This window comes from Crocuta crocuta, unplaced genomic scaffold (assembly GCF_008692635.1).
Source record: "Crocuta crocuta isolate KB4526 unplaced genomic scaffold, BGI_CrCroc_1.0 scaffold693, whole genome shotgun sequence".
Lineage (NCBI taxonomy): Eukaryota > Metazoa > Chordata > Mammalia > Carnivora > Hyaenidae > Crocuta > Crocuta crocuta.
The window spans coordinates 1,296,475-1,314,021 of record NW_027527545.1 but is presented as its reverse complement, the minus strand read 5'-3'; the positions used below and the strand labels follow the sequence as shown (position 1 = coordinate 1,314,021).

Genomic DNA, 17,547 nt, shown 5'->3' with positions numbered 1-17,547 from the left:
GGGAGGTAGGTTTTGATTTTTAAATTTTGCATATTTTCCTTCTCTCTCTTTTTTCTTAAACTGAAAGAGGATGCACAGGAGGCGAAATTGAACATTTTTTTGTTGGCTTTTGTTTACCTGGCGTGTGTGGCAACCGGCTCGCTCCCTCTCTCTGCTTGCTATCCCTGACCTTTCTTTCTTTTTGCTCCTTTTCAAAAAAAAATATTAATTTCCCCCTTCTGTGCAATGGAGCGTGGAGGGGGGAGGAGGGGGAAGGGTTTGAGAATCCACCCAAGCNGCCGGGTGCTTCAAATCAATGGTAATTATTTAATTTTTTCCAGTTTTATTTTTGTAAACAGAAATCAATTATTATTTAAACTTCAAACAAGCAAACAAGCAAAAAAAAAAAAAACCAAAAAAAAAAAAAAAAAACAAAAAAAAAAAAAAAAAAAAAAAAACCAAAAAAAAAAAAGAAAAACCAAAAAGCGAGAGCCCAGCCCTCTGTCACCTGACTGAGTGGGAAAGAGGGTGAAGGGGTCAGTGGGGAAGGGGCTGCAGGACGCCCCACGAGGCTTTTAACCCTAATGTGGCCGAGGCCACCACCTTATTTGTGCTAACAAGAAGTGTTTTGTTCCTTATTACTGTGATTAACATTAGTATCGGTGTTGGTAACAAAGCTGAAATCACATATTTAGGGTTTAGATCTGATTTAAAAAAAAAAAAAAGGCTGGGGTGGGTGTTCCAATTGGAGCAGGAGGAAAGAGACTGAAAACAGCGTGGGGAGGGGACAGCCGAATCCGGTTCCTCGCTGGCTCCTGGATGTCATGTTCTCTCTTTTTGGGGGCGGCCAAAAATCGACCGGTGTCGGGACACGAGGCGGCCACCGCGCACCTCGCCTGTGCGTCCGCGGGAGGCCGTGCAGACCGGCCGCCGCGCCGGGGCCAGCGGACAGGAGTTTGCGGCTGGGAGAGAACATGGAGATGTCATGGGCGCGACAGAGCCTGGCGGGGATACCGGCAGCGTGTGTGTGTGGACCGCAACGTTGTCTGTGCGCGCGTGTGTGTGAGTGAGTGAGGGAGAGAGGGAGTGAGAGAGAGAGAGAGAGAGAGAATAGGTGTGTGCTCAGGCTCTGGGTGCCTCTGTCCCTGGCTGCTGAGGCTGAGATGGGAGCGGGCGGCTGGCTGGGCTGCTGGTGGCTCCTGACCACACTTTCCTAGAACAATCACAGGAGAAAATCGTCGCGGGAGGGGGGAGGAGGAGGAGGAGGAGGAGGAGGCGGCGATTTTTCTTGTGCCCCCCTTCAAACTCTTCTTTTCTCCTTTTCTCTTTCCCCCTCGCCCCGTCTTCCCCTCCTCCCGTCCCCCCTCGCCCCGCATGCTCCCGGCTTGCCGCCTGCAGGATGAGTTCCACCCGTTCATCGAGGCGCTGCTGCCTCACGTCCGCGCCTTCTCCTACACCTGGTTCAACCTGCAGGCGCGGAAGCGCAAGTACTTCAAGAAGCACGAGAAGCGGATGTCGAAGGACGAGGAGCGGGCGGTGAAGGACGAGCTGCTGGGCGAGAAGCCCGAGATCAAGCAGAAGTGGGCCTCCCGGCTGCTGGCCAAGCTGCGCAAAGACATCCGGCCTGAGTTCCGAGAGGACTTCGTGCTGACCATCACGGGCAAGAAGCCCCCCTGCTGCGTGCTCTCCAACCCCGACCAGAAGGGCAAGATCCGGCGGATTGACTGCCTGCGCCAGGCCGACAAGGTGTGGCGGCTGGACCTGGTCATGGTGATTTTGTTTAAGGGGATCCCCCTGGAAAGTACTGATGGGGAGCGGCTCTACAAGTCGCCCCAGTGCTCGAACCCCGGCCTCTGCGTCCAGCCACATCACATTGGAGTCACAATCAAAGAACTGGATCTTTATCTGGCTTACTTTGTCCACACTCCAGGTAGGTTGCTTTCAATCCCCCCGCCCTCCCCCGCAGCCCCCATTTCATTTCACTCGCTGGCGTTTGTTTTGTTTATTGCTCCTCTTCTTTTCGAAGGATACACGCAATAGGCCTCACTGGCGCGCTCGTCCTGCCCAGGGCGGCGGTGTGTCCGGTGTTCCCTTTACCTTCTTCTGTTTCCCTCCACGCTCTCGCTCTCTCTTCTTCCTACTTCGCTCCCTTGCCCCGTTACCGGCGGCGGGACTGTCCGTACATCTCCCTCTTTGGAGCACTCACCTTACCCCAAAGGCGCTGCAGGTCTCAGGACTGGGGCCAGGCTGCCCCGGAATTACCCGCAATGGTGAGAGTTGGTGATGAACACCACCGCACGTGTACAGAAATCGCTCATTGCCCAGATTTAAAATGAGTCAGAAGAGGCATTGGGAACCAGGTGCCGGCTTGCCTGCGGCTTCCCCGCGAGTCCTGGGGAAAAGCGGGATTTGGCACAAGCGGGGTGGGCAGCAGTTCGGTGGAGAGAGGGGCGTGTAAAACCCCGGGTTATGAGCCAGGATGAATAGGAAAGAGGCGAGGAGGCAGAGGAGGGCAGATTCTGGGGCCCAGATGCCCGTGCGGGAGCCGGTTGGGCTGGGATTGGGATTTGGCTGTCGGTGAGCAGGAAAGTCATTTGACTTCATAGAGAGTGGAAAGGAGCATGAGATTCCTTGCGCTCTCCCCTCCGAGCAGGGAGACCCCAGGACGGACGCCCATGGTCCCCTCCCTCCACTGCTGGGGAGCGGAGAGGCAGTCTCCAGCACAGGCATGTCGGGGAGTGGCGGGGCTGCGGCAGTGGTCTGAAAGGAGCTAACAATCCCCAAACTCTGCAAATTCCCCTTTTCCTTTTGTGTTCCAAGTAGTCCCAGTTCTCCGCGTTGCTTTTCCAGTTCTGCCCAGCATTTTGGGTCCGGCCGGTTCAGTTCTCTTCCTCTGTGCCTTCCCCCCACCCTTTCCCTTTTTATAATTTCTTTCCGCTTTTGTTTTCTTACAAATTGAAACAGAGATGGCTGGTTAATTTTTAGCCTCCACTCAGCTACGCCCAATTTACTGCCGCCTTTGAAACCTAAACGGGCGGCACTCTGTGATTAAGCAAGGCAGAAGTGTGTTTACATTATGCGCAACCAACTTGTAATGAGAGGGCTACCAAACCTTTTTCTCTCTCTGTGTGTGTGTGTGTGTGTGTGTGTGTGTGTGTGTGTGTGTGTTTTTCCTTTCCACTATTCCGGTATTTTTTTCCCCCTTGTTTCCCTTCTTTCTCTCTTTATGCAAATGTAACAGAATGTGGCTTAACTTCAACTCTAGTGAATGTTCTCTCCTGCAAGTGTGTGTGTGTGTGTGTGTGTGTGTGTGTGTGTGTTTCTTCGTCTTCCTTCCTGTTCATTCATAAAAAAGAAAAGCAACTCACTTTTCTGCTGTGGTCACTCCCTTGCCTGTTTGGGAAGTTGGGAGGAGTGGTGTGACTTAATCCAGAAATGAAATTTGGGGGAACTTTTAGCATTGCGGCGGGAAAGTAACTTTGACTAGGATTAGCATTGAGGGTTTCTATGCTGGCAAACTCGGGAGACTGGACGAGAAGGTGGTATCTGAGGCCTCTCCCCTTACTTACATCCTCTCTCATTCTGAGTGGTGGCTTTGATAGTTTGGTGGAGGGAGCGGACACCTTCCCCTCTTCCCCACCCCTGCAGTCATTCGTCCCTTCATGGATCTTTCTAGGCTTGCATCTGGCCCTGTGTCACTATTGTGACCCCTCATGATGAATGACCAACTGCCAGTCCTCTCCGTTCGTCCTTTTTCTTTCTGGAAATGAGACTAAAAAAGAAAACATTTTAAAGTTATCCTCTCATTCTCTGTCTTCTACAGCAAGTCAGAGAGGGGAGGGTATGTGCACCTGGGTGGGGGGGCTTGGAGCCTTGGGTTTGTGTCTGTCAGAGAGACCTTCTGCAAGGGGATTCTGCCCCTTCTGGTGTTAGAACTCGGGCCGCTGAGATGGAGATCAGTGCTCACCCCTCTCTGGCTTCCTCCTACCCTGCTCTCTAGCTAGATCCCTTTTGCCGAGCTGTTTCCCTGCGCTCTTTTATTTTAGGCCAGATTCTTGCCGGCTGCCAGCACGGGGCTGAGGTAAGCGTGTGTGAGGAAGGAGACTGTTTCTGGCCGGCCTCCTGGCTCCTGGACCAACCGGGCAGGTGTCGTGAGAAAGGAGGCATCCCCGCCCACCCCCCAGCTACGATGAGATCATTTGCCCGGGAATATGAGTGAATTCATGCCCCATCGAGTGCAGCCGCAGCCATTTCTGTCCCGGCTGAGGTCCAGTTCCTTGACAAAAGCGGAGTGGAGAACTGAGGTCATTTCAAAATAATTCATCTACACTCTAGCTCCCAGGCCTCCAGATAGTTTCAAGGAAGGTAGGATTTCTTGCTGGGATTGCTCTAATTCACACGTGCCTCCCTGGAGGAGTAGGGGTGAGTCGGTGCAGCATGGGCCGCCGGCGGGCCTTGGGTAGATGATCTCAAGACTCTGAAGAGCAGGCCCAGTCTTCTCCCCAAGCTGCCCCAGTTGGCTAGAAAATGTCTTCTCCTGGCTGAGCTCCCCAAAACTATCGGTCTGACAGTACAGCCTTCTCCTGCCCCTGCCCCCCACCCTACCCCTGGACATGCTCAGCAGGGTGCCACTTGCTCCTTCCTCCCTGTATAAACCAGGAGTCGGGGTTAGGGTGGCAATGACTGAGACAAGAGTTACTTTGGATTCTATAAAAGAAGTAAGTTTCTCTCCTTAAGACTGGGCTGAAGGACCCAATCTAGGCCGAGCTGGTGGTGCTGGATTTGGCAACAAGCGAACTTGACATGGTGGTAAGCATGGAGGCCTTGCTTTACCTCCAAGTGCCACCATCATCTGTGGCCCTCGTGTGCTCTTGTTTTGCCCCATGTGATGCTTCACGAGGTGGCATGGTTGGAGAGGGAATAAAGGACGTGTGTGTGTGTGTGTGTGTGTGTGTGTGATGTCAGGAGCTCCGCTCCAAAGCATGAGGTCCAAAAGACCAGCTGGGGTGTGTTACGGTCTCCTTGAGGATGGCCTTCTGCTGGGAAGGAGTCTTGCCATGTGTTTGTCCCATTCAGGAGGGGAGGTAGAGGCAGAGTGGGGTCAGCGAACCCTACCATGCAACCCCGCAGCCATTCACCCTTCCATCCAAAGAGGTTGCCCTCAGGCCGGTGGTTGGAGACACAGGGGAGCGTGGGGCGGGGAGGCCGCTGCTCGTCCGTGAGGAAGAATGGCTGAGCTGGTCCCGAAGTGCTGCTAGACTCCTTCCAAAGCTTCCGCAGGGCCCCGAATGTGATCTGGTATCTTCGGACCTGCCCCAACCTAGGCTTCGGTCCTAGAAAATAGAAAAAATCTGGGGCGCTCGTCTGGCTCAGCCTATAGAGCATGTGACTCTTGATCTTGGGGTGGTGCGTTGGAGCCCACAACAGAGTGTGGAGATTACTTAACAATTAAAAAAAAGTCCGAAAGTAATAAAATGCTTTACTGAATGGAAATGTCAGCTTCTCCCCATCAGATTGCTCTGACAGGCCCGAGTCGAAGCCTGTGAAGCCTGGGTCCTCGGGTGGTGATTCTTTCCTTTATCTCGGCTTGTTCATGGTGGAGAAGTTCACATGTAGAAGGAGCCCCCGTCGCCGGTGCTGGTAGTTGCCGACTTACATCCACTCTCCACGCATCCACACCCGCCACTGCCCACCCACGCTGGGTTGTTTAGAAGAAAATCCAGGCATTGTAGCTTTCCGTCTGTAAATATATCTGTGCACATCTCTGAGGATAAGGAGCCTTGAAGGATGTAACCGCACTATCACCAGCATACCTAAAAGTAATCAACAGTTTCCTTAGCTTGGTCAGCCTCGCCAGTGTTCCCATTTCCCTAATTATCTCCCAATTTTGTTAGTCTGGGTCAGGATCAGAATCAGAATCAGGTGCACACAGGGGCGCCTTGCTGGCTCAGTCAGTAGAGCATGAGACTCTTGATCTCGGGGTCATGAGTTCAGGCCCCATGCTGGGCGTAGAGCTTACTTAAAAAAAAGAAAAAGAAAATCAGGTGCATATCTTGGTTTATTTTCTGGCAGTTTTGGGGTTGCTGCTGTTGAAGGAAGTGGGTCGTTTGTCCTGTAGGACTTTCTCCATCTCGACTCTGCAGGCAGTGCTCCCCTGGGTTGCTCATGCGATGCTCTGAAAGGAGATTCTGCCTCCCTCCTCACCTCCAGGTCCTGGGACGGCTGGACCTTACCTGTCACAGGAGATGGATTAGCACCTAAGGATTTGTCTGAGTGCACTTTTTCAAGGGCATAGTCACCCCCCTGAGGTGTAAGAGTCCCCTGGTTTTGCTCTCCGCTTCAGAGCTCGGGGCTCTGAGTGCTGGTTTTCGGGTCCGTGGGAGGACTTCTCATCTGGGCCCTTCCGAGGTGGCAGAGGGCATCGTTCGGCCATGTTAGCCCTGCCAAGATGCAGCTGAGGCCAGCAATGCCCCTGCACCTTTGCTGGACACTCGGCCCGTCTGGTGGCTCTGGTGGCAGTGCGTGGGGGGGACCACAGCAGCGCCAGCCGCCTTCTTGGGGGACTGACCCCTAGCGTGGCCTCTGTACCACCTCACCCACTGCCTCTTTCTTCAAGGCCCAGAAATGCCACCGGTCTGCGTCTCTGCAGCACCATCTGGTAGCAGGGCTGGCCTAGACTGCAGGGCCCGGGAACCAGATTCATGGGATCAGCAAGAGGTACGGCTCATCTTTTAACCCAGTATAAGGTCCCCTTTAGGACATCCTGGAGGAGACGTCACTGTTATTCAAAGGTCAACTTCGGTCACTGTAAAATTCTTGTTTGTCCAACCCGGAGAATGGTTAGAGGGCTGAGACCAGCACATAGCGGGCAAGTGGCGCGTCGCTGCTGCTGCACTTGCTGTTGCTATGATTTCATGAGCCCAAGGCTGCCTCCCCATCACCTTTACCTGTCAGTCTTATTTCTGTTACGGGACGACTGGGGTGAGAGCTAAGTGTTCTGTAACACGGCAGCCTTTCAGATGCTGAAGCCTGCTCTCATGGTTCCTTTCCACCCTTCTCCCCAGGCAGCTGTCCTTTCTCCAGGCCAAACGTTGCCAGTCCCTCCTGCCTCCCGCATTGGATGCAGCTCCTCGAGCCCTTGCCATTTTGGTCACCACTTCCTGGAGGCCCTCTTAAACTGGAGCATTTGGTATGGAACGGAGAGACTCCAGGCGCGATCAGGTCCCACGACAGCTACGGGCTTTGCAGGGCCTTCCAGCTACGAAATGTGTGGGGCCTGGCGCAGAATGAAAGCGTGGGGCTCCTAGTTCAGAACGATCAGGGATTGCAGTGCGACAACAGTGAGAGCATTAAAACCTGGCATGGGGCGTGTGTGACTGTCCAGGCTGCATACCCGTGACGCTGGCCCGGGCCGCCCGTGCTCTGTGAACAGGACATGGGGTGCCTTGCTGGGTGGGACGGAAGGGTGGCGGGGCTCAGGCTAGCCTCAAGAAGGGGATGTGACCCCAAAGAGGAGATCAGAAATGCCCAGTCAGGTGACCTGTTGCCCCTGGGCCTGGGCCAGTCCTTTGGCTTGGCCTCGTTCTAGGACTCCCCTGACCATCTGCTCATGTCACCTTTGTCCGTAGCCTGTCTGCCCGACCAGTCGGGGCCATGCTGGTCACGATGCACAGGGGTTCTTGGTGGAGTGCTCACTCTGTTGGCCCAGTTGGAAGCTGTAGCTCAAGGAAAAAAAGGATCACCCTCGTGTGAGCTTGAACCCGCAGCGTGTGGGCTATGAGTAAGCCAGAGGGGACCTGGACGCCCTGAGCCTGGTGACCAGCTGTACCCCCTCCCCACCAGAGGAAACGGGGCTGCTCTGCAGCAGGAGGGCTGGGGTTCAGACACGCTGAAGGACTTCCCAAGGATTCAGCTTACTTCCTGGCACTGTCAAAGGGTGGTCGAATTTCCTTTATTCATGAGATATGCACTTGGTGAACCTCCTGTGAGTGAGGCCCTTCTAAGAATGGGAGACTCCTGCATTCGGCTGGCAGGGTTTGGGTGAAGGTCTCATGGTGGCTTCCAGAAGATGCGGGCCCGCAGGCGCTGAGTGTGCGGTGATCTGTGCTGGAGGGGAGGGAAGACCCGTTAGAGCTTCACCGGGGGCCGTGAAGAGGGAGGCAGGGCCCATCTCTGCCACTTTCTAGTGATGCAGAGGCCTGGGATGTCGAGGAAGGGCTGACCAGAGGGGCGGGGGGGCCGTGCCACGGTCCCCCTCTGTTCTGGTGGCCCGCAGCAGCTGCGCAGAGAGGGCACAGCTGAGCATCCCCTTTTCTGCCCAGGGGAGAGGGTGGCTCCCTCCCCACCCCTTTTTCTCTCTGCCCCATCAGTCCCACCCCCCACCCCTGTCTCAGGAGCTGCCACGCTTCAGTTATTTTATCCTTCAGTGTCCGATTCAGAAGTCCTTTCAAAGGCCCCAGCCGTGTCAGCGCGGTGCTCGCACAAAAGGCCTCTTTGATTTCTTGTTTGTTTTCATTTGCCAGTGGAGGGGGAGGGGGCTGGAGAGAAAGAGCTTCTGGGTTTTAAAATTTTTATTTGGGTTGCTTCATTCTCACAGGGGTCGGTTCCCTGGAACTCCTTTCTGAGTTGGGGGCTCGAGGCGATGGGCGGTCTTCTGAGGAGAGGGCTGACGCAGGAAGTGGGGGCTGCCCCCACCAAGCATGAGGCGGTAGTTGGGGGGGGGGGCGTCGGGATGTAGTCGTTGGTTCACCTCGGGCCTGTGCTAGGCCAGAGGGTGGGAAGGATCAGGTTAGAACCCACTGCCAGGGTGGGGAAAGGCCTGACGTGCCCGGGACCGAAGTACATTCCCCTAGTAGCCGTGTCCGTGTCGGAGCCTTTGTCACAGCTGTAGGATTTGAGTAGTCCTGAACCTTGACTTTGCCGTTTTCCCTTTATTGTCCCAAATTCCACTGTGTCCCTCTTGGTTGAACGGGAAGGGAGTGGGGGGGTCCTTCTAGCATGCGCACTCCTTGGAAATTCTAAGCGTCTTTAAATACAGGCTGGGCTCCCTACTCTCTGTCAGGGCATGAAGTAAAGGGGTGACAGGTCTACCCAGCAGCCTGGCTGCCCCGTTGCCCGAGGCCTGGGACAAGCCCCTGTCTTCCGAGGCTTGCTCTCCCCGCCTCACCCCCCTTACCTCTTGTCTCTCCATGATGGTTTGTGCGACGCGGCAGCGCGGGTGCCCCTCCCGGAGCACAAGGCCCGTGGCTCACGGAGGACTTTGAGGACAGGGAGCTGAGGCCGAAAGGGGACGGGGGAGGGGGGTGTCCCTCGCCAGCAGTTGGGGACTAGAGGCACCCAGAGCGATGCCCGTCAGGGTGCCTACCTTAAGCACACGTGGGTGCGTCCCAACATACAGTACGAAGAGGGGCAGCGGGTTGTCGTGCCTGTGTGGAGGCCCGACTGCTGCGGCTCAGGAAGGGACGCCGGAGAGTGAGTCTCGGGCAGGTGGTCACGGGCGTCAGCAACAGGGAAGCGTGCCCACTGGGTGAGGGGGCTCCGCGGGGCCTGGCTGGCAGACGGGAGGAGGAGGCTGGGGGGCTGAGAGATAGATAAATATAGCTGATGGCATTTCTGATGATAGGTTTTTCTTGGCACCAAGGGCACCGTGGAAAACAGCACGACGAACGCCGGCCCCACAGGCCGCCGTCGCCATTTTAATCATGTTTGAGCCGAGGGGTTGCTGGCGTTAGAAGAGGGTCCCAGCAGGCGGAGGGGCTGCGGCAGGCGGGGCTGAGGCAGGGACGTTTGGCGGGACTGAGTCTCACCCCCTGGGTGCCTGTGTTTTTACTTTGTCCGGATGGCTATCTAATAACTGATTTTCTGGCCCTCTGGGGATTAAAAAATATGTTTTCGGGTTGCTCTTTGTGAGCTTGTCTCCCAAGTGACTTGTCCCCTGTCCAACCACTTCGGCCTGTCCCTTGGTGTGTCTGTGAGGGGGTGCGCTATCTCTTCTCCTCACTTTTGATGTCTTAGTGATGACCTGGCACGCCGCTGCCACCAGGTCAGGGACATTGTTTGCTGTTGTGTGGGGGACATCCAGTAACTTAAGGGGTACCCGTTTCTTCAGGCTCCCAACAACTTCTTGTTCCTGTCGTCGCAGGAGGGGGCAAGCCCCTGCTCTCCGTCCCCTTCTTTAATTCCATTTTTCCCATCGAAGGCCCCGTGCGGCTGAGGTATCGCGCTGAGTCCTGTCTATGTGTTAATCACCCAAATTGTCACACCGATTCTGATTTTGGATCTGTGCTCCTGGCTGCCTGTGTTTGTGCTCAGGTGACACACGGCGGTCTCTGTGTGCCGTGGGGGATCAGTGAATCAGACCCGGGGGCTGGGGAGTCTTCCTGGAAGATGCCCTGTTTGAACCACATCTTGAAAGACAGTGAGGAATCAGCTCGTTTTTGTCAGCTGGCTGAGCCTTTTCGGCCGCCGGAGCTGGTTCTCTTCTCACGACGGTTGAGTGATACAGCAGGGCAGGAATTATTATCCCTGCTTTACAGAGAAGGGAACCCAAGTACAGAGACGTCATGGTGCTGAGGCCACACGATGAGTTTCCAGCAGAAGGACCCCAAGATCCGGGTCACTGAGCACCTCAGCTGCCACCTGTGGGCCTCGCTGCTCCTTGAACTCCGTAGGGATGGCTGTGGCCTTGGCAGAGTCTCAGAGGAGAAGGCTGTGCGGGTCCCCATGGTCTCCGTTGCTCTCTGGGAGCTGAGCCCGCGGGGCTGGAGCCTAGCCTGTGGCTCAGCTCAAGGGCTCCCCCAGCTGCTGAGCATGTGGGGTGGAGACAGTGATCGGGCACCTGGCCTGTCCTTGACACTGGCCTCCCCACCAGCTGGCCCCCTGCCTCTGACCTGAGAGGCAGCATGACACGGGTTGGGCCCACTGAATGCCTCCACCCTGCTGTGGCCAGCTCGGCTTCTTGGCACCTCTCCCTGGAGTGTGGGGCAGGGCAGGTAGAGTGGGCAGGAAGTCCAGGCCTGGGGCCAGGCCGCGCGGCTGGATCTTGGGATCCTTGATCCTTGCTCTGTCACGCCCTTTTCCTGGGAGTCTGCTTGGAACTGAAGTTTGAAATAAAATGAATGTAATTATCCCAATTAACCAGATGATTGCTGGAAGTTTTGCAGTCATCAGCTCCGCATTGGCTTTTACACCCCTTCACATAAACTCTCACGCTCACCCCTTTCTTAAAGTCTGAAAACTTTGGATCTGTGTCCATAAAAACTCTCCCAGCACGTGGAGGGGTTGGGTTGTAGGAGAGGCTAGCCCACGCTAGAGATTTTCCTGTTTCCGTGGCTGGTAGGATAGGGACGTGACCTCTTAACCACTGATAACAGCTCGTGTAGAGCAGAGTTCTCCCACCATGGCACTCTGGGCACTGGGGCCACACGGCTCTGCGTCGTGGAGACTGTCCCGTGCGTCACGGGGTGGTAGCAACATCTCTGGCCTCGACCTGCTAGATGGCAGTCGCAACGCTCCACCCCGGTGTGACAACCGAAATACCTCGGACATTTCCATGGGGAGAGAATTGCCCCAGCCGAGAGCCTCTGGCCTAGAGCACACGGAGAGATTGGGGCAGGACGCTGCCTGCCTCTACCTCCTGCCTCTCCTGTCAGTCGTGCAGCCACAGAACCTCTGAGCCGCGGCCATTTCCCTACGTGTTCTGTGCCATTTTCCCTTTCTGGGGAGCGGGACCCGGGGCTGAAGCCCTCTGCGGCCTCCTCTCCCTCCCGGGAATCATGAGCCCATCTAAGAGCTTTCTACCGAACATGCCTCCTGAAGCCTCGTGTCGCGGTCTCTCTGCGTGCCGAGGCCACCGATCCGGGGACCAGAAGTCTGCTCTTCAGCTGACCCCGACCTGGGTGGTGAGCCAGCGGTTCCGTCAGGCCCATCCCAGACCCCAGAGAGCGGCAGGCGTTTGTGTCTGAGGCGTGGGATGCACACCAAAAGTGTCGCCTGAGCCTCACCACGACTCTTTTTAAGTGATGTATTTGATTTTTTTTTTATTACAGTAGTAAAACATTCTTTCTAAAAAATTCAAACAATAGAGAAATGAAAGAGACAGACAAGCTCCCCAAATAACCTTTCTGAGCCAGAGAGAAATTCGCCTCTCAGGTCTGTGTAAGTTCTTCTAATTTTTTTTCATTAATTCATATATGAAGTAACTTTTAAACATGGAGATATCTATTCTAAGAGCAGATGGCATGTTTGGGCTAATTGCATTGGGTCCAGGGAGTGCCACTGTGGACTTGATCTTAACTTTTCCCATTCCCTGCCCGTTCCAGCCGTGTCCCCATCACCTCAGGTGCAGAGCCGCTATCTCCGTCCTCTTTGGCCCTGCTCCCCCCCGTGACAGTTTCTGCTTGTCCTTCCTGGGAACAGGACGACCAGCAGAATGGCCGCTGGGGTCTGAGCAGCCGGGATCCTGCTGTGGCATCTCTGCGGCAGTGTGGCAGGGATGGTGGAAGTCAGGGCCCCGGCCCTGGTCCCTGCTGACCCCTCCCTCCCCCGCCAGAGGCCCAGCCACCATGGGACTTGGGGTGTGGCAGGGGTGCTGAGGGAGGGCGGGGCAGATGAGAAGTGGCCTGCTTGGCTGTGCCCTGCTTGGCCCCGGCCTCTCCTCTCTGGAGCCAGCTTCCCAGCTCTTTCCTGGAGGCCCAGAGTGATCCTCTGTGTGGGGTAGGCTCTTCAACTAGCCTGGCACCCTAGAGGCTTTTCTAGACCCTCCAGCCTCCTTCCAGGGTTGGCGGTGGCTGCTGCGTTTTTCCTTTCTTAATATGGGGTGAAATGTCCCTCGGCCTTCCAGGATTTATCCCATCATAATTCTTTGTGTTGGGCTTAAAGGTAAGGCAGAGAGGCGAGTGTGCTCCCCAGGCCAGGGGCAGGGACAGGACTAGATGGAATCTGGAGAGAGCTTTGCAGCTGGGTCAGCTGGTCTAGGGGAAGCTGCAAATGACAGCCGGGAGTAGGGTGACACCTGGTGACTCTTCTGGGCTGGGCAGAGCGTGCAGAGAGATCAGGAGATCCCTGGAGGTGGCCTGCAGGAGGCTGACTGAGTGCAGCCTTTCAGGAGTGTGTCCTTATTATATCCCCATTAGTGCATAATTATTATATAATGGGTGTTATTGCATAATGGCAGTTATATAACACGTGGCCCAGAATACGGGGTGTGTGTGTGTGTGTGTGTGTGTGTGTGTAATAAGTGTATATTCTCTGGCTATAAATAGCTGCCAGCCTTGCACTGAATCTGTGGTCACACCAGAGGCACCTTATAAATACCCAGCAGTGGGCTATAAATTTCTGAGTGGTGACGTAGGCAGACATGGTACCTAGTTAGGAGGTGGTGGGAGGGACCTGCAGCCCCACCCGGCCACATGACATCATTGTTTCCATAGTAATAAGAACGCTCCCTGGGGGACCAAGCAAAGAGAGGCCTTTAAAAGGAGGATGCAAGTGGATAGAAAGCTGGGGGGGCTGTGCTTTGCCTGAGGCTGACCAGTGACCGGGTGGGATCCCCTGCGCAGGAGGGCTACAGGGGTGAGACGGGCCATCCACCCGCAGGTGTTCAACCAGCACCGGGGCAGGAGACTCCATTTTCCTTCGTCTCTTCTTTAGAGGGTCTGGGGGTGGGTTTCCCTCCTCGTGTGCGGCAGGTGGTGCCGACTCTGCTGCCTGTTAGGGAAAACAGGAGAACGGGGGAGCCACGTGGTCTCTCTTCATCCTCCCCTCTCCCGGGTGACCTCTTCATGGCTCTGGGGCCACTTGCTGAAGGGGAGTTGACCGTGGGCACACCGGAGCTCTGCACCCCAGTCAAGTCCTCCCCAGGGCGGGGCTGCTTCCCCTACCCGACATTTTAGGCCAGTTTTGGCCTTAGTAACGTAAAAAATATGTGAGCAATTTGGAGTGCATCTCAGGGAGCCTCGTGGAAATCACGGCACTGGGAGATGGTCCCCCCGGGAAGAAAGAGGAGACTAGGATAATGTTTGGCCCCAGGAGAAGCTATGGGGTGGTATGTAATCTGTTCGGGTGTATGAGACAGAGTTCCCTAGTTTCGTGTTGGGTGGGGAAGAGCTCCTCTTTGCATTCCGGAGGGTAGAGGAAGAAATCCGCCTGTTGGCTGGGGTGGGATTGAGGTTGGCTGGGAGGAAGGAAGGGTGAGTGACCAACTTGTCACAGTATGACCAGTAGATTTCTGGTGTCAGCACTCAAAGCCGCTTGTCCCAGGAAATCCCTTTGTCCCTTGCAAACCAGGATGGCTGGTCACCGCAGAACAGTGGCTTTCCACCAGGGGCGACTTTGCCCTCCAGGAGCAAGTGTCCAGGGACACTTTCGGTTGTCACAACCAGGGGAGGATGCTGTTGGCATCTTGTAAGTTGAGGCCAGTGCACAGGGTGGTCCTTCAACGAGGAGTCGTCTGGCTCTAAATGTCATTAGTGGTGAGACCGAGAAGCCCTGTGTTGGGGGGCAGGGTGAGCAGAGCCTCTGTGTCCCCCTGCACCTCCGCTGCATCTGCTAGCAGACAGCCCCTTACCTCACCTCCTCGCCGCATTTCTTGGGGCCCTATTTTTTTGTGCTTTGATTGGTTATGTGTAGGGTTCCAGGGCCCGGAGCCTTTTTCTAGGGAATCTAGGGGCTTCTGAGAGGGTCCTTCCCCCTCTCAGAGCTTGGAGCTCCTGCAGCTAAGACAGTGCTGGGTGTGAGGGCTGCTCGGCAGCCTGGTGCTGGTGTGGGGCTTCTGCCCATTATTAAAAGATAATAAAAATGGAGGAATCACTAAATACCAATCCCTTATTGCCTACCAAAGGATTTCCGGGAGGCACAACCTGCCTGCTTCCCTCGCCTTTCGGGCAAATGCTTCCTGTGTAGACCTGAGCAGACCACCGTGGCGGCCGGCCGGCCCTGGGGGTCCCCTGGGCATACAGTTCCAGGGCAAGGACTTGTTGCCCTGAAAACCCACTCCCAGAGTCAGCAACTAGCGCAGGACTCTGCCTCTCAAAGAGACCTTACAAATGGAACAGATGAGGGAGCTGAACCCTATTCTGGCAGGTGGAGCTCACAGAAATCTGGTTTACCTCGTGTCATGTGTAGCAGATTACATTCCGCATTAGTGCGTGAAACGTAATCATCAGAGTATAGCGCTTTCTCCCTCACCTGTGTCTTGTGCCTGTTTAGTCTACTGCCCGGCTGTGGTCTGCTTGGCGCCCTCTGGCCCTGATCACATGCATGGTGTGGCCAGTCGGGTCATTGTTTCGGCCGGGAAGGGGCCCACAGACGACGGCCGGTATGGTGGTTCAGTGGGCCAGTCTGCACCGGGGAGCTGGCCAGCGAAGGAGGATCAGCTGGGCTGCAGGCTGCCCCGTATGTGTGTTGAGCTCAACTTTTGAGTTTGGAATTGGGATCGAGATAGCTAATGAGCAGGGACTGGGGGGCAGGGCCCACAAGTCTGTAAGCAAGGCCCGGCCTGCCGCGCCAAGGGGAACTCTGCGGGGAGCAGTGCTGGCTTCAAGCACAAAGGCCGCTGCTCCGTGGAGCCGTAATCTTCAGGGCATTGCCAGCCCGAGAATATGGCCAAACGAGAGGCCCCTGCCCCGAGGATGGGCCAGATTTCTCTCACTTATTTATGGTATTGTGGCTTATAAAGTGGGCCCGGCACACGGATCTCTGGGCACAGTTTCAAATACAAGCATTTCTTTTAAATTAAACAACACATGCACTCTCTCTGTCTCTGTCTCTCTGTCTCTGTCTCTCTGTCTCTCTCTCTCTGACACACATACACACACACACCCACCACCCACCCTGGTCTGTGTAAGCCGTGCTGCTACCCAGGAGCGTTCGGCCACATGGGTCAGTAACCGAGGATGATGGTTCTGAAGCCACCATTTAATATTAGATTCTGCAACTCAGAGATTCATTAATATAATTACTGCGATGCCAGCCTGGCTTGGCAAGGTCTCTTGAATTGTGTTCCTCTCCAACAAGGCACTCTGGCTGCAGGGCTGCCCCTGGTGTGCCAGAGCCCCACTCGCTGGCTTGTGCCCTGTGGGCAGGGACGTGCGTTGGCCTCCTCCGCACGCCCTCTCTGGGAGAGGCCGGCGGTCCTGTGGTGGCCAGTCCTGCCTTGATGTGTCTCCTCAGGAGACAGGTGCCCCTGGAGAGTCCGCGGCAGAAGCCAGTGGTCGGTGGGGCGAGGCCCCGTCTGAATGCAGGTTTGACCCGGGCTCGGCTGCTGTCCAGGTAGTTTTGCTTCCCTGTGACACTTTGCGCTCCTTTTGTGGGTTTTTCTCGCGAGGCTGGAATCTTGGAGCGAGGGCTGTGTTTTATCTGCCTTTGCATCTGTCTCTTGCCCAGTGTATAGTTTTGTGCAACCCCCAAACCCACTTTGAATATTGAATTACCTTCAGATGGGAAGTAGCCTACTGCCAGTCCTCAAGATGACACAAAGGCACGGAATGGCATAAAATCAAAAAAGGGACTGACGAAGGAAGGGACTGAGGGCAGGTGGCTGGTGTGCTAAGTAGCCATCATGAGGGAGAATTCTGATGGGTGAGGAGCGGTAGAAGCTTCTGGAGGGCTGGAAGGACTGTGGCAGGCAAGTGAGAAGCTGTGGGTTAATGGGTTGAAAGGGATTTGGTTTCTCAAAAAATATATGGATTGTTTTGCTTTTTGGCCATTTAGGTGTCAGGAAGATAGGGAAAGAGCAGCCCTCTTCCTGCCCCTGGCCGTATGTTAGAGGGGCCCTCTGGGTGGGCCACCAGCCCCAGTTCCGCCGGCCTCCACCCTCTGGCCTTCCCGCTGTCTCTGGCTGGGCCCGTGAGACCACGGGGGCGGGGGGCTTGCGGCCTTGCAGCAAGCACATGGTCCCCCCCGCCCCCACCCCCGGATCCGTAGCCTCTGCAGAGGCAGCCTCACGCCGGGGTAGGATCTCCTCCCCGCACCCCCCCATCAGATCCTGTCCCTGCTGCTGACCTGCTAGGTGCCCCGTGGCCTGGGCCGGGAGGCTGCGGACCGAGCCTCCGAGCATCCGCTCGCATGGAGCTCGGCATTGGGATCCTTTGCCTTTTGCTCTCCCCCTTTCCCCTCTCCTCTTTCCCCGGAAGCCCTGGCCTCCAGGCCCCTCATGCGGAGGCAGACTCACGGCTGCTCTTCCAGCCCCGTCTTTCCGGGGGACCCTTTGGGCCCCGGCCTCCCCGGGGCCGAAGATGGCCGCCGTCCCCCAGCTGGTACCTGTGCTCCCGGCTCTGGTGGCTGGATTTGGTTCTCAACAATAAATTATTAAAGGAATGTGAACAGCGTGTTTCTCGCGCACTGGCACACGCGCGGCCACCTTTCCGGGCCAATCCCAACGTCTGTTCCGCCGCTGCTGCCCCTTTGCTCGTCTCAGAACTTAGAGTCGGTCCCGGTAGTCTTTGAGGTACTTCCCAGCTCTCCCCTGTCCACCTTAAGTCTTGCCAGCCAGCCGCTTCCTCCTTTCCCTGCACCTCTTTCCTCAGCCACCCCACCCCCGCCACAGCCCTCCTGGAGACCCCTCTCCCT

General features: G+C 55.9%; 1 protein-coding gene across 3 annotated transcripts in view; it reads left to right on the top strand.

The window, feature by feature from the left end:
* Window positions 1-17,547, top strand: part of NFIX (nuclear factor I X) — a 79,808-nt gene that overhangs the window by 11,145 nt on the left and 51,116 nt on the right. For 2 of the 3 annotated variants that reach the window (XM_077765611.1, XM_077765603.1), the window contains exon 1: window positions 1,354-1,909. In XM_077765611.1, the coding sequence (XP_077621737.1) occupies window positions 1,354-1,909 (556 nt within the window). Of the gene's footprint in view, window positions 1-1,353; window positions 1,910-17,547 lie in introns of those variants that run through there. The other variant, XM_077765617.1, reaches the window with a different exon arrangement.